The sequence below is a fragment of the Schistocerca piceifrons genome, chromosome 2, assembly GCF_021461385.2.
Source record: "Schistocerca piceifrons isolate TAMUIC-IGC-003096 chromosome 2, iqSchPice1.1, whole genome shotgun sequence".
Lineage (NCBI taxonomy): Eukaryota > Metazoa > Arthropoda > Insecta > Orthoptera > Acrididae > Schistocerca > Schistocerca piceifrons.
In genome coordinates this window covers 901,511,411-901,524,858 of record NC_060139.1, presented here as the reverse complement: position 1 = coordinate 901,524,858, position 13,448 = coordinate 901,511,411, and the positions used below count along the sequence as shown (strand labels likewise).

At 36.8% G+C, this 13,448-nt stretch overlaps 1 protein-coding gene across 1 annotated transcript in view; it reads right to left on the bottom strand.

Moving 5' to 3' along the window:
- Positions 1-254: 254 nt before the first annotated feature.
- Positions 255-13,448, bottom strand: part of LOC124776710 (serine/threonine-protein phosphatase 2B catalytic subunit 2-like) — a gene marked incomplete in the record, with an annotated part of 781,818 nt that continues 768,624 nt past the window's right edge. The window contains 4 exon segments of the mRNA XM_047251823.1: positions 255-5,629; positions 8,227-8,442; positions 9,423-9,520; positions 10,533-10,611. Of these exon segments, the coding sequence (XP_047107779.1) occupies positions 8,255-8,442; positions 9,423-9,520; positions 10,533-10,611 (365 nt within the window).

The following is a 13,448-nucleotide window of genomic DNA, read 5'->3' as shown; positions in this document are numbered from 1 at the left end:
CATAGTTTTCGAGTATTGCTATTTGGAGTTCTGATTTTTCTCCTTGTCGCTGGTTTAGAATTGCATCTATAGAGAAATTTCTCATACATCTCTGACTACTTAAGAATACCCCACAAACAAATCTTAAAAAAAAAAAAATTCACAAATGGGTGGTGTAGGAATAAGACTTGAATCAATGGTGCTCTTGTTGCAGAACCTTACAGTTACATTATGCTATTAGATTCTTGTTTTACACAAAAGAAACTAGCTAAAAATTCATTTGGTAAAAAGAGGCTTTATTTTAGAATCTGAGAAATTGCTTTGAGACAATGCAAACATTCATAATTTATGAGGAAACATGGGACATGAATATGCTAACAATGAGTGTTGAAAATGTGGAATGGGTTTACGGATTTGTTAGAAATTGCACCATAATATTATTAATTATTTACAGCATATATTTTGTTATTATGTTACTGGTATTAATCATATAGCTATTTTCACATACATGAGAAACTCAAAGCAATTTGAGGACACATGTATGTAGCTTTATTTTTTGTGTTTGTGTATAATATATATGTATGAATATTCATATCTTTATATGAATAGTAATATTTAATAGATACATGTAATTTATACTGTAATGTGTGTGTATAGTACAAAACATTTTTGACAAACAGACTAGTTAGTTTTGTTATCACTGTGTTTTCCATTTTACATCCATTTGAACACATTAACCAATAAATAACACAACTGGAAACTTTTAAACATTAATAAACCAGAGTGATACAAAATTCTACTTCAACCAGTAGCATAAAAGCTTCACAGTCTGAACAATTTGACACAGAAATCATAGTTTGATGAAATGGAGTTGGGTAGTTTATTAACTACGTGATCTGCCAACAAATATGAAAGAACATTAGAAACAATTAAGTGTGGTATTAGGAGACACAATGAACTAAAACACTGGCAATAAAGTAGAAAAATAAATTCATTAGATATCATCTAGACAAAGGACATATATCCCACTGCAACTTTTCTTACCTCCAGTTGTATTTCCCCCAGTCTACCTACCTTTTTCTTCATTTCCATCCCCTTCCTTTTCTTTCGCACAGTCCACCCATCCCCCTAACCCTTTTTTTACCTTTTAATACAATAACTAAGACATCACAATATATTAAATATTTTTGTATTACAACAGATATGATATCAGTGCCATATAAAAGAAGACATAGTATGTTGTTGCCTCCTGCTAGCACTAGGTAACAAATTAGTTAATTGTCTTAATAATCATAGGATGCCTGCTTATAGACAGAATTGCCAGTGATAGATGTGAACTATACAGAAATAGAAGCATAATGAAGTTAAGAATAAATTAAATAATAAGGAGCCACAAGAAAATGAAAAACATAATAGGTAAGATTACAACAGCCAAAGGAATAATGAAGGATAAGTTCTTCTGGAAGAACAATAAAATGGTGCATGTGTTAGAGTTAAGTTGATTTCAAGAGAGATGGCAGAAGGTGTACCGGGAAGTAAAGACAAAGAAGAAGCCAAGGGAAACAAAACAGCTGGAGTACTAGATAAAGGAATGAAGATAAGATTACTTTCAAAAATGTTATTCTTTAATTGTTTATACCCATCTGGCAAAATAATTCTGATGTTGTTGACATACAGTATAATGGAGTAGCATGTCTCCAATCCCCTCTCCTTCATATTCAACACTTTTCCATACACGGTACAAACCGATTTCAATTACGAAAATTATGTGCTTTTATGCTTTTAAATTGATAAAATATTACATGATGATTCATCAATAAATATTGAAGATGTTACATAGTAAATCATTATAAGATACTTGAATGTAAGTTTCAAATGAGTGAAAGCAAAAATAAGGATACATATTTGCTCCCATTTAAGTTCGAAGCTATTTACTGTTAACAATTTCTCTCTCTGCATTAGAGAGGGCACTCCATGCAACTAAATGAGGTGAAAACACAATTTCAAATGCAGTTACAAAAATTAGAAGTGAATGACTGAATTGATTAACTGTTAACTTCCAGTTTTAAGAGGAAGGAGAATCTGGAGAGGGAGTCTAGGGCAGAAAAGAAGGGGGGGGGGGGAGGAGGGGGGAGAGAGAGAGAGAGAGAGAGAGAGAGAGAGAGAGAGAGAGAGAGAGAGAGAGAGAGAGAGATATTCACCACGTAATTATATACTGTAATTCAAGTTCCCATTAGTGATGAAAAGTTCAGAAAAGTTATCATGTAGCTCTCAATCAATTATTACATCTACTCATAAGCATTTAAGAGTACCGTAAAAATGATCAGAATTTTCTTTCATATGTATTGTTTCATTTCATCATAAAATCTTGTTTCTGGAATCCTTCCTTTGATTTATTCTTACACAAATGTTATAATCAAAAGTAAAAGGGATGAAACACACAACTGAATTTAAAAAGGTAAAAAAGTACAGTCAATCAAAGTGATATATAACAAAGTGTACTAAATATGAGTTTCTTCATTTTAAATCGATCATAAAACCCCATCTCATTGTTAATAAAGATTTTCCAAACAATAATCTGTGTATGAAATAAAAATTTTCACAAACACAAATCTGATCCTGTAATGGAAGGATGTGAACAGCAACTTCATGAAACAGATACTATTTTTTTTCTGGTTATGCTTATGCAGTCAACAGAAAAGTAAATATTATCTGATACTTGTTTTCGAATAAATTAAATAAATACAGGTCAGGCTCAATTATAAATAAAACTTATTATGAAAGTGTAGATACTAAATTATTATTTTAAAGTGGTTTATTAGTTTATTCATATACTGACTCAACAGAACACTATCATTATTCAGATTTAAATACATGTATGTCAATTGCTTTTAAAGTCATTTTATACACACTGAACAAAACAAGTAAAAGAAAATTAAAGGTGAGGAAGGAGCTTTCAAGATCTTTGATAATGTCTCTTTTCCCAATATCTTGCAATAAATATATATATTTATATAGCAATAATAACACTTATATAATCAACAATGTCGGCAAGATGATCACACACCCATGAAAACAGTCCCTTGAATGAATGCAGTACTCTTATCAAACATAATTACATCATGATAATAAAGGTACCATTTTATTGTGAATTGTAAAAGCATTTAATGTATTTGATTTATTTCTGAAATTCCTTTCATTCTGTGATTTAACGACAGACATGAAATGCAATCTGATTACCAGCATCCATTTCTTTTGCACTTCAGTCTGGTCTACAAGGTACAATAAACATGTCTGCTGAACTGGCTTCACTAAAAAAAAAAAAAAAAAAACCACAGGAAGATATTTATGGTATCTGAATACTTATGAATTATAACATGAAGTAAAGTGAATGTAGTGGAATTAGTGTTTACAAATCAGAAGTATCATAGTTACTGAAAATATTTTCCTCTATAAAATGTCTTAGTAGATTCCTTTCTTTACACAGATAGTTATGTAGAAAATAACAACTCCAATTTCACATCAAACTGGAGCTCTAAAAATAAAATTATGGCGTGTTTTATTTACATTCAAGCAATAATTTCTTTAAATGTATTCCAAGAATATGTATATTGAAGGCTTTAATAGAGAACAGTAAAGTCTTCTTAATGAATGTTGGTTATTCTCAGAATGTAGGGCATTCTGCCTTTTGGCAAAGGAAAAAAAAAAAAAATAACGCATAAGCTACTTTCTTTTAGATATTGTTCCTGCCAAGTAAAAACAGACTGGCATTAGAACAGACAGGAAGAATTATTCTACTCAATTATGAATGGGGAAAAATTTTCCTACTAATTTTCATTTCTCCTTATTTTACAAAGAAATGTTGTCCCTCGGCACTCTGAAAACATACATTACATTTATTTTTTATCACTATATTGAGACGCATTTAAAGAATCTGAATTCATATTTACAGTTGTCTTTAATTATGTGTACCACAAGCACTCACTCACATGCATGCTTCATTCATAATATGCAACAATGAAGAGCCACAATTGCACATTATAGATGGTTTGATCCAAGATTGAAAACAACATTTCTAACAAGAGTTCTACAAAGAGCACAAACATCACTTAAAAACAGTTTGTGTATATGTATTTATATATATATATTTGTATATACAGTTAACATACACAGGTATAAAAATGTAAATAACTCTTCAGTATAACAATTCAATTAATTTTATGGGAACAAGTTCATAGAACATGGAGAAAATACATAGGAAACAAAACATTAATAACATCCTCCTAGAAGTCTAGTTACTCTATCATCCATTCAAATGAAATGTAGCATAATGCTATGCACCACCATTCTTCCGAGGGACATTAGTACACATTACTCACACACACACACACACACACACACACACACACACACACACACACACACACACCACTTAGAATAAAAACTGTGTAGTCAGGACCGCATAAGCCCTAACAAAATTATGTAACATGGTTTGTACAAGAAAAAGAATAAGTACAACATGGTAGTAAACAGCAACTTTTTTTGTTTCTTTCCGTTTTTCTAGCAAGGAATACACACAAAAAATGTAAGGTATGTAATGAAGGAAATGGTATGATTCATTAATATTTCTTCATTACCTTGAACTTTTTACAACTTTTGTTAAGGCAATGGAAACAGTAATACATATATAAGAATGGTTTGCACCATACATTTGATCTACACAATGCAGGAATTGCTTAATTTCCCTAATATCTGTACCTGTGGCAATGATAATTTGATTTGAAACATAGAACCCGACAAAAGACTGCTAACATTTTCACAAGAACACAATTCTGTATATTTGGCAACTTGTTACCATCATAACATGATGTAATGATGATGCCTTTATTCTGTATATATACGCAACAACTCAAATACACGGCCATATACAGAATTGTTTCTAATGACTACACCAAATGATGAACCATAATTGACTGTCAATATAATCCACAAGGGTGCTTTACCCTTGTTACACAAGTGAGAGACAGAGAGGGATTATGGTCCTGTAAGAGTTAGCATTTTTAATACTCTCATGCTGCATGCATGAAACATTTTAATATTAAAATGAATACATCTACTAAATCTAAAAGAGTTTCTTACTGAATTCTGTTTATCGATATATATACAAAAGACAAGTCTAAAACACTAGCAAAACCATAAAATAAATGACTGACAATGTGTGTGTGATATTATTTAAATAACACATAGGGAAACTTTATATTTTTCCTTATTACTGTAATATATACAAAAAATGTCAAAAAGTACTGTTTTATATATGGATGTAATGACTCTTCAAATACACAAATGAATACAATTAGAAAAAGAGGCTAACTCTTGAGAAAACTGTGATCCATCTCTCTTTCTCTCATACAGACTGGAACTTATCACCTTGCCATTTACTTTAAAAATAGAAGAAGGTATCACTGCAAGAGATGCATACAGAGATGCTAGTGTTCCCATTGCCAACGTGTTGCTTTACACCTGCTTTTTCTGTAGCGCTCACATTGTCGGTATGGTATATAACCTACTGATAAAGGGGAGGGCAGGGAGCAGGGTGTCAAAGAGCAGGCACATCCGCTCACAGAAGAGTAGACCAGCCAAAGACTGCCACCTGAAAACCACAAACACTTGGTTAAAGTTTTCATATGTGCAGATCACCATCAGCATCACAATGTGATAAATGTCTACCATGAAACATTCTGAGAACCTAATTTTATTGTTCGTATCACCTTATGGAAGTACACATATACGAATTAATTCTGTTACGAGCCCCTTAATTTAAGGTACATCTGTGGAAGAAAAACAACTGTCATAAAAGCATCTCACAACAAATCAAAATGGTTTATTAGAAGGCAAATAAAACTAACACACTGTAACATAAAATGTTGGGAAAGCCAGATGATATGAAAAGAGACATGAGAGGCTTGTGTCACATTTAGTAAGGGTTACTTAAGTGAAATGGAAAAAAAAGAACTTTGGTCAGATGATTATAGGGTAACAACAACAGCATCACTGATTTGTGAAACAAGAGTTGGCACAGTAAAGATGCAAATAAAAGTAAAATGGCGAGTTCTCACAATCTTACAACAGGTTTATTCTCCCATTGACAAACTAAATCAATACCAACGAACAATGTACAGTTTTGCAAGCCCACACAACAAGCTGACGATTAGGAACCATCAGCATAAAAGAGGAAAACAACATCAAAAAGAATGAATAATAGGGTGCTGGAGGAAAGAAATGAGAATGGAAGGAGACTTGGGTTTTGCAGTAAGCGGTGGCTAACATCTTCCCCAAACTCACAACAGAATGTCTACACAAAGACTGGGGTATGAGGTATCCTCAGTTGGAATATATGATGATTAAACTAACATTTATAATTTCAAAGCATATTTTTGAAGACACGTAACACACATAGATAAATACTGGAAATTAACAGTAATGGACAGTAGGCTAGAATTAAATAACAACAACAACAACAATAATAATAATAATAATAATAATAATAATAATAAAGAAGAAAAACAGTGTGTGACAAAGTGGGATGCTGAAAATTCTCTGAGGCAGTCAGTCACAACCTACATAACTGTGTTGAGGATAATTCAGCAAAAGAGGAATGGAATGTAGTAAACAATAAAATAGTACAGGCAGAACATACACAAAAAAAATCATGAATAAAGATTGCAAAATGTATGATATTAAGGGAACAGAGTATAAATTATTAAGAAATAATATTAAAAGGAGAATTAACTGGCATGACGTAGAGGAGTATTAAATTTAAAAATATGTTGAGTGGAGAAGAACTGTCTCCAAAGTGTTATCAAAGATGAAGAGGAGGTTGATGAAGGAATAATCACTAATGTTTGTCCGTGTTTCACAGAACACGGACTAATAACCAAGTCAGAAGAGGTTGAAAGCATACCTCAGAATTTAATATAAGCAATAAGAGGTATTGGAATTTGAACATGGTATGACACAATGTCAAAAAACTACAAAACTGAAAATATGCCCCTAGATTTCCAATCTGATGTAATCATGACCACTAATTAATCTTTGAATTGTAAGCAATCAGCTTGACATATCATATTTACCAAGTGTCAATTAAACTAATCCACAAAAGAATAAAATACAAATTTTAAGGAGGATGAGTACCAACTTTGTTTCAAAAAAAGGAGGAGAAAGGAAGATTAGGTGTTAACATCCTGGCAATGGGGTCATTACAAACTCAGCACAAGCTAGAATGGGGAAATAAATCGGCCATGCCCTCTGAAAGGAATCATCCTGGCATTCACTTTAAGCAATTTAACTGCCTACATATAGATGGATGGACAGGTATTTGAACCACTCTCTTCATGAATAGAAGTCCAGTGTCTTACTACTGTGGCACCTCACTCAATGGATTTGGTTTCAGAAAGGGTAATGGCAATATAGAGGCTGTTCTGATTTTTCATTTGTTAAAAGAATCAAAATTTAAGAAAAATCAAGACTTTCCATAGTGTGTGTGAATTTCACAACAGCAGACCAAATAGCAAGGTCATTGGTCTCATCGGATTAGGGAAGGACGGGGAATGAAGTCGGCCATGCCCTTTCAAAGGAACCATCCAGGCATTTGCCTGGAGTGATTTAGGGGAATCACAGAAAACCTAAATCAGGATGGTCGGACGCGGAATTGAACCGTTGTCTTCCCGAATGTGAGTCCAGTGTGCTAACCACTGCGCCGCCCTCGCTCGGTCACAACAGCATTCACATATTTATCGAATAATATGATATTCACAATCCTGACAAAGGTGAGGGTATAATACATGAATAGACAAGGAATTTAGAATATCCTGAGTAATGTAAGTGCAGGTGGAATACATATTAATGCTAAAATGTGATACAACAGAATGATGTTAAATATCACATGAACAGTTAGAACTAGTAATAGATGAGAAAAGATGCCTGTGGAACACACCAGAAGAAGGGTCCATTTAGTGGGGAATCTAGTTTGTAAGTACAGTTAATTTTGCACTGGAGTAGAGGAGAATGGTTATGTTTTCAGTGGCCCTTGATAACTTTCTGTCTAGTCTAAGGAAACCATTAGTTTTCTCTCTGGATGCACTTCACATCTGAAATTACTTCAACGACACATCATAATTCAGTCTGCTGTACAAACACAAATTGTCACTACGAAAGACTAGTTTAAAACATCCACAAAACCACACACACCTTGCATCATTCTTTTCACCATATAAGCTCACGAGTGAGCATTGGTGTTTGTATGCGAATTATTTGTTTGGTTTCCTTGTTGCAGTGGCTTTTTGTCTTCAGATGCTGGTGTTGGTGGAGCATCCTTCCTTGGTGGCATCCTTTCATTTATAGCATCCAGACCCTTCGCTTCAGCAAACGATGTTATCTTGTGATTTGGTGAAAAACCTTGTAAGGCTGTAGAACCACCAAAATCAGATCAAGTTCAGGTTAGACACTGAGCACGTTACACAACAAAATTCATAATATTCCTAAGGCTATAACAGTCCAACAACAGAAAAATTACCGGAATAGTACAAAACAGCTCTGCATATAAAAATAGTGGCTGGTATCATCAGTCAGTGGAACTAATTGTTGTGCTTTGGGGGGGGGGGGGGGGGGGAGGTGAGGAGAGGGAGTGGGAGTGGGAGGGGCGAGGGAGGGAGTGGGAGTGGGAGGGGCGAGGGAGGGAGTGGGAGTGGGACGGGCGAGGGAGGGAGTGGGAGTGGGACGGGCGAGGGAGGGAGTGGGAGTGGGACGGGCGAGGGAGGGGAGTGGGAGGGGCGAGGGAGGGAGTGGGAGGGGCGAGGGAGGGAGTGGGAGGGGCGAGGGAGGGAGTGGGAGGGGCGAGGGAGGGAGTGGGAGGGGCGAGGGAGGGAGTGGGAGGGGGGAGGGGGTGAGGGAGGGAGGGGGAAAGAGGGGAGGGAGGGATGGAGGGAGGGGGAAAGAGGGAGGGGGAGGTATGCATGTGTAAAGGGAGAGGAGGGGGGGTGTGCAATTGGAAACAGAATCTGCCTCCCCTGATATGAAGTGGAACAACAAAATGTGTAAATCACGTCAGTTCTTAAGGTAAAACACCAGCCACAAGGGCAACACATTTAAATCTCCAAGCAAGTTAAACTTCTGAGCACACACAGTTTTTCCCTTCTAAAAAATTTTGACACTTTCATGAATTGAAATCTCATATGTTGTATGCTATAATCTTTACTGTCTCATGTTTCATTCTCTGTCATCTAGATTCAATACTGTCACTTCAGATATTATAGTATCCCATGTTATGTAATTCCAAAGATAACATGATAACATAGAACACTTTCTTAAAAGTTTTCACAACAAACGAATCTGATTTGGTAAATTGATCAAACAGAAATATTTTTAAGAGAGCCATTAAAACTCACCATTCTTAAGCGAAGTTTTTCCACCTGAGAGGGCACCAAGTGGCAAAGAGCCTGTTGGTGTCAATCCCTTTAGCTGAAGAACACTTTCACTCTCCTCCCTGAAAAATTAAACAATTTCTTTCAATAATCTTATTTACAACTTGTTCCACTGCAGATATAAACGTTTCAGCCATTTATTTCCTGGAAAGATATATGCATGCCTGACAGTTTCTCTCTCTCTCTCTCTCTCTCTCTCTCTTCTCTCTCTCTCTCCCTCCCCCCCCCACCCCCCCCACCCCCCCCCCCCTCCAATGAACTGTACACAAATGACAAGGCATTCTCAGTAGTCTTCACGAAATGACAGTACACATCACTGGACCATCTTCACAGGGAGAAGGTGCAAGTATTTTCAGATGTAATACAGAAAAGGTACGTACTGTCTGCTGTCTGTCAAGTGGCTGGAATACAACAGGGTTGCTTCTCTCTATTAATCAGTAGACTGTTCAGTTTGAGTTATGCAATACTGACTTTCAAACTTGACAAACACATTATGGCAAATGCTTCTGACAGTTTGGAACTATGAATCCCACTTACCCGCTGGCTGGATAGTGCATACAAGTCATAACAACACTGTCTTTTGTTATCTAAAAGGTAGTCATTTTCACAACTAAGCACAAGTGACTGTTGATGTATTTCCGCAGTGAGACTGAAGGCATTCTACCATTTCCTTAAGAAATTAAATAGCATGAAAATAATACGTTAATGCCAACATGATGAGACAGGATCATTTCCTATTAGATGACTGTGAGGAAGATGAGGATAGCATTAAGCAAAGGATTTAATGCTTTAAAGCTCTATGCCTTCACAGTTTTTATTTGCCATATTTGTTAATCTGAAAAGTTAGCACCCTTTGACCATTAATGGGCACCCTTATTTTCCTCAACAATGTTAGTCTGTATGTCCTCCATATTTATTTTGGTGTAATTGCTTCATATATCATTATATTTCCTCCCGCACAATGTATGGACAAATGTAACTATGAAGATGTAACACAGAAAAGGAAAGATTTAAGAATGAGTATGGGAAGGAAAACAAAAATTGGCAGAGAAAGTTTAGTTATACTGCACAAACCTCAAAACAGAGAATACACGCGCCATTTTCCCAATGGCACGGATTTTGTTCCTGATGACTTCTTTCCTCAGGTTTGCAGCTGCACCTGAAACAAATGAAACTAGTAATTAATACTTGTATACATCATATTTTCAATCAAAATTCATAGTAGAAACATCATTCTAAAACAAAATAATAAATGTATATTCTAAAACTGCATATTATAAAAGATCAACACCATCTATTCATTGAGAAAAAAATTAAATAATGGTCCTGCAGATCAGTCACTGAGATGGTGTCATTTACCAGTTACTGTCTTACCTGTATCCCTCTTGTAATGTTTTTTTAATCATTCCAATACATGCAAGTTACCTAACTTTAAAAATAAGGATTCTATTAGCAGTCTAGTAACAACTTGTCACCCTCTAAAAGCAAACAAGCAAAATATGTGAAACATCAGCTCGTGAGGAGTGAACTTAGTTATTATTGATATTTATGGAAACAATACTGCAGCTTTCAAATACAGCAAAGTATTCGATGGTGCAAAGTTCACTTTCCCTGAAAAGGAACTGCTATGGAATTCAAACCAAAAGTGTATCTATTGATAACAGTTTTGTAACACAGTAATCACAGAGTAGCGCCATTTCAATTCAGTGTCTACATTAATACTGATTTTAACCATCATTAAAGTTCATAAAATCAGAACAATTCGGGAACCAGTCTGGGACCTTTTGAAACAACAACTTAGTATATCAATGTTTCAACCCATTTTATAGCTGCATCTATCACAAATGATTAGATCTTCAGACAACATTAAAATGGATACAAACTTTCATTCAATTGAAACTCACATTTGGACACAGTCATCTTTTTAAATTCATCTCTCTAAAATAAGCTACATGTTCATAATATATTAAAAAGTCCTACTAAATGCTAAAGACAAAAAGAACATTACTAAAAAAAAGTTCGTTCAACCAAATATGTAACATAATTGTATCATTCAGTGGTAAATTACTGAAACTCAAAGATCATTCATGAAGTCAAGTTCCTTTCCAAATTTAAGATAACACATTACAAAAGATAAAGTGTAGCCCACAGTGTACCCAATGCGGTGGATCTGTCCTCACCACAGGTTGAGCAGCGAAAGGTAAAGCATTCGCGTCACTTGAGGCAGAGAGTCGATGTGGAGGCTGGCCAGTTGTCTTTATCAATTCACCCAGTGAGTGGATAAGTGGCCCTTCCTTCAGCAGAGTCTGAACAGGCACACGGGGAGAGGAGTCTGCTAGTTGACAGAAGCTCAAATGTTAGGTGCGTTATGGAGTTCCTTAGGGAACCAATGTCCAGGGCCATAAAGAAACCCAATGTGTGCTTTCTGCACTGGTCACCCATAACATTATGACCACCTACCTAATAGCCAGTATGTCCAACATCAGCACAGGTAACAGCAGTGGCACGTCATGCCATAAAAGCAATGAGGCCTTGGTAGGTTGCTGGAGGGAGTTGGCACATCTGAGCACACAAGTCACTTGATTCCTGTAAATTCCAGGGAGTGGGCAACGAGCTCTGCCAACACATTCCATCGCATCCCAAATCTAGTCAGTAAGGTTTAGATCTGGTGAATTGTGGGGCCAGCATATCAACTGGAAGTTGCCACTGTGTTCCTCAAACCACCCCGTCACACTCCTGGCATTGTGATATTATCTTCTTGAAAAATGCCACTGACATTGGGAAGCATGACCACCATGAAGGAGTCTACCCAATCTGTAGCCAGTGTATGATACTCCTTGACTATCATGATGCCCTGCATGAGCTCCACTGGACCCATGGATGCCCATGTGAATGTTCCCCAGAGCATAACGGAGCTGCTGCCAGCTTGTCTCCATCATGCAATACAGGTGTCAAAGAGCTGTTCGCCTTGAAGACATTGAATTAATGCCCTCCCACTGGCATGATGAAGGCATTGGACTCTATCAGGCCATGCACTGGTCTGCAACTGTGCCAACATCCAGTGCCAATGGCCATGTCCGCATTTCAGCCATAGCTGCTGATGTCATGGTGTTAGCACTGGCTCACGCATGAATTGTCAGGTGATGAAGCCCACCTTTGGGAGCGTTCAGTGCACTGTGTGTTCAGACACACTTGTCCTCTGCCCAGCATTGACATCTGATGTTAGTTTCACCATAGTTCACTGCCCGACCTGTTTTACCAGTCTGCCCAGCCTATGACACCCAACATCAGTAATGAGGGGTGGCTGCCCAACCCCATGGTTTCACCTTGGTTTTGCCATGTGTTAAAGACACTCACAACAACTCAACAATATGTGCAATTTATGAAATGCTCATGCCAAGTCTCCAGGACATCACAATCTCCCCTCGGTCAAACTCAGATAGACAGCACCCTCACTGATACTACATGGACCGTGTTTGTATCTGACTAGCAGTCATTCCTCACCATGAGATGCTGTCATCGCCTGGATGGGTTTATACCAATAGTAGCTGGTGGTTGTTATGGTTGATCAATGTTTGTCTGCTGGTGGGCTTCATCCAAGGTGTGGAGGTGGTTCTGCTGGCACCTATCAAGAGTGCAAGGTGCAGTCATCTGCATGCTGTGGCTCATGTTGGCCCCAACATCATCTGTTGTTTGGGTTCTAACGCCATCTTCATTTTGTACAGGCAGCTGGTGAAGACTGCTGGACCCACTTGCAGGGTGCAAGCAGAGCTTAAATTGCAGCATTGTTCCCAGAACTGATTGAGGTTCTTTGGTTTGTAGTCTAGTAGGGGTTCTCAACCAAAGACTCTGTCAATTCTGTGACAGTCTTGGCTGCAGATTTCTGGACCTGCTTTATGTGGTGAAGAATGGTAGGCTCCCCTTGATACGCCAGTGCCACACTACACATAGGACGCACAGTACTTGTGGAGCAAATGTGGAGTTTTTTAA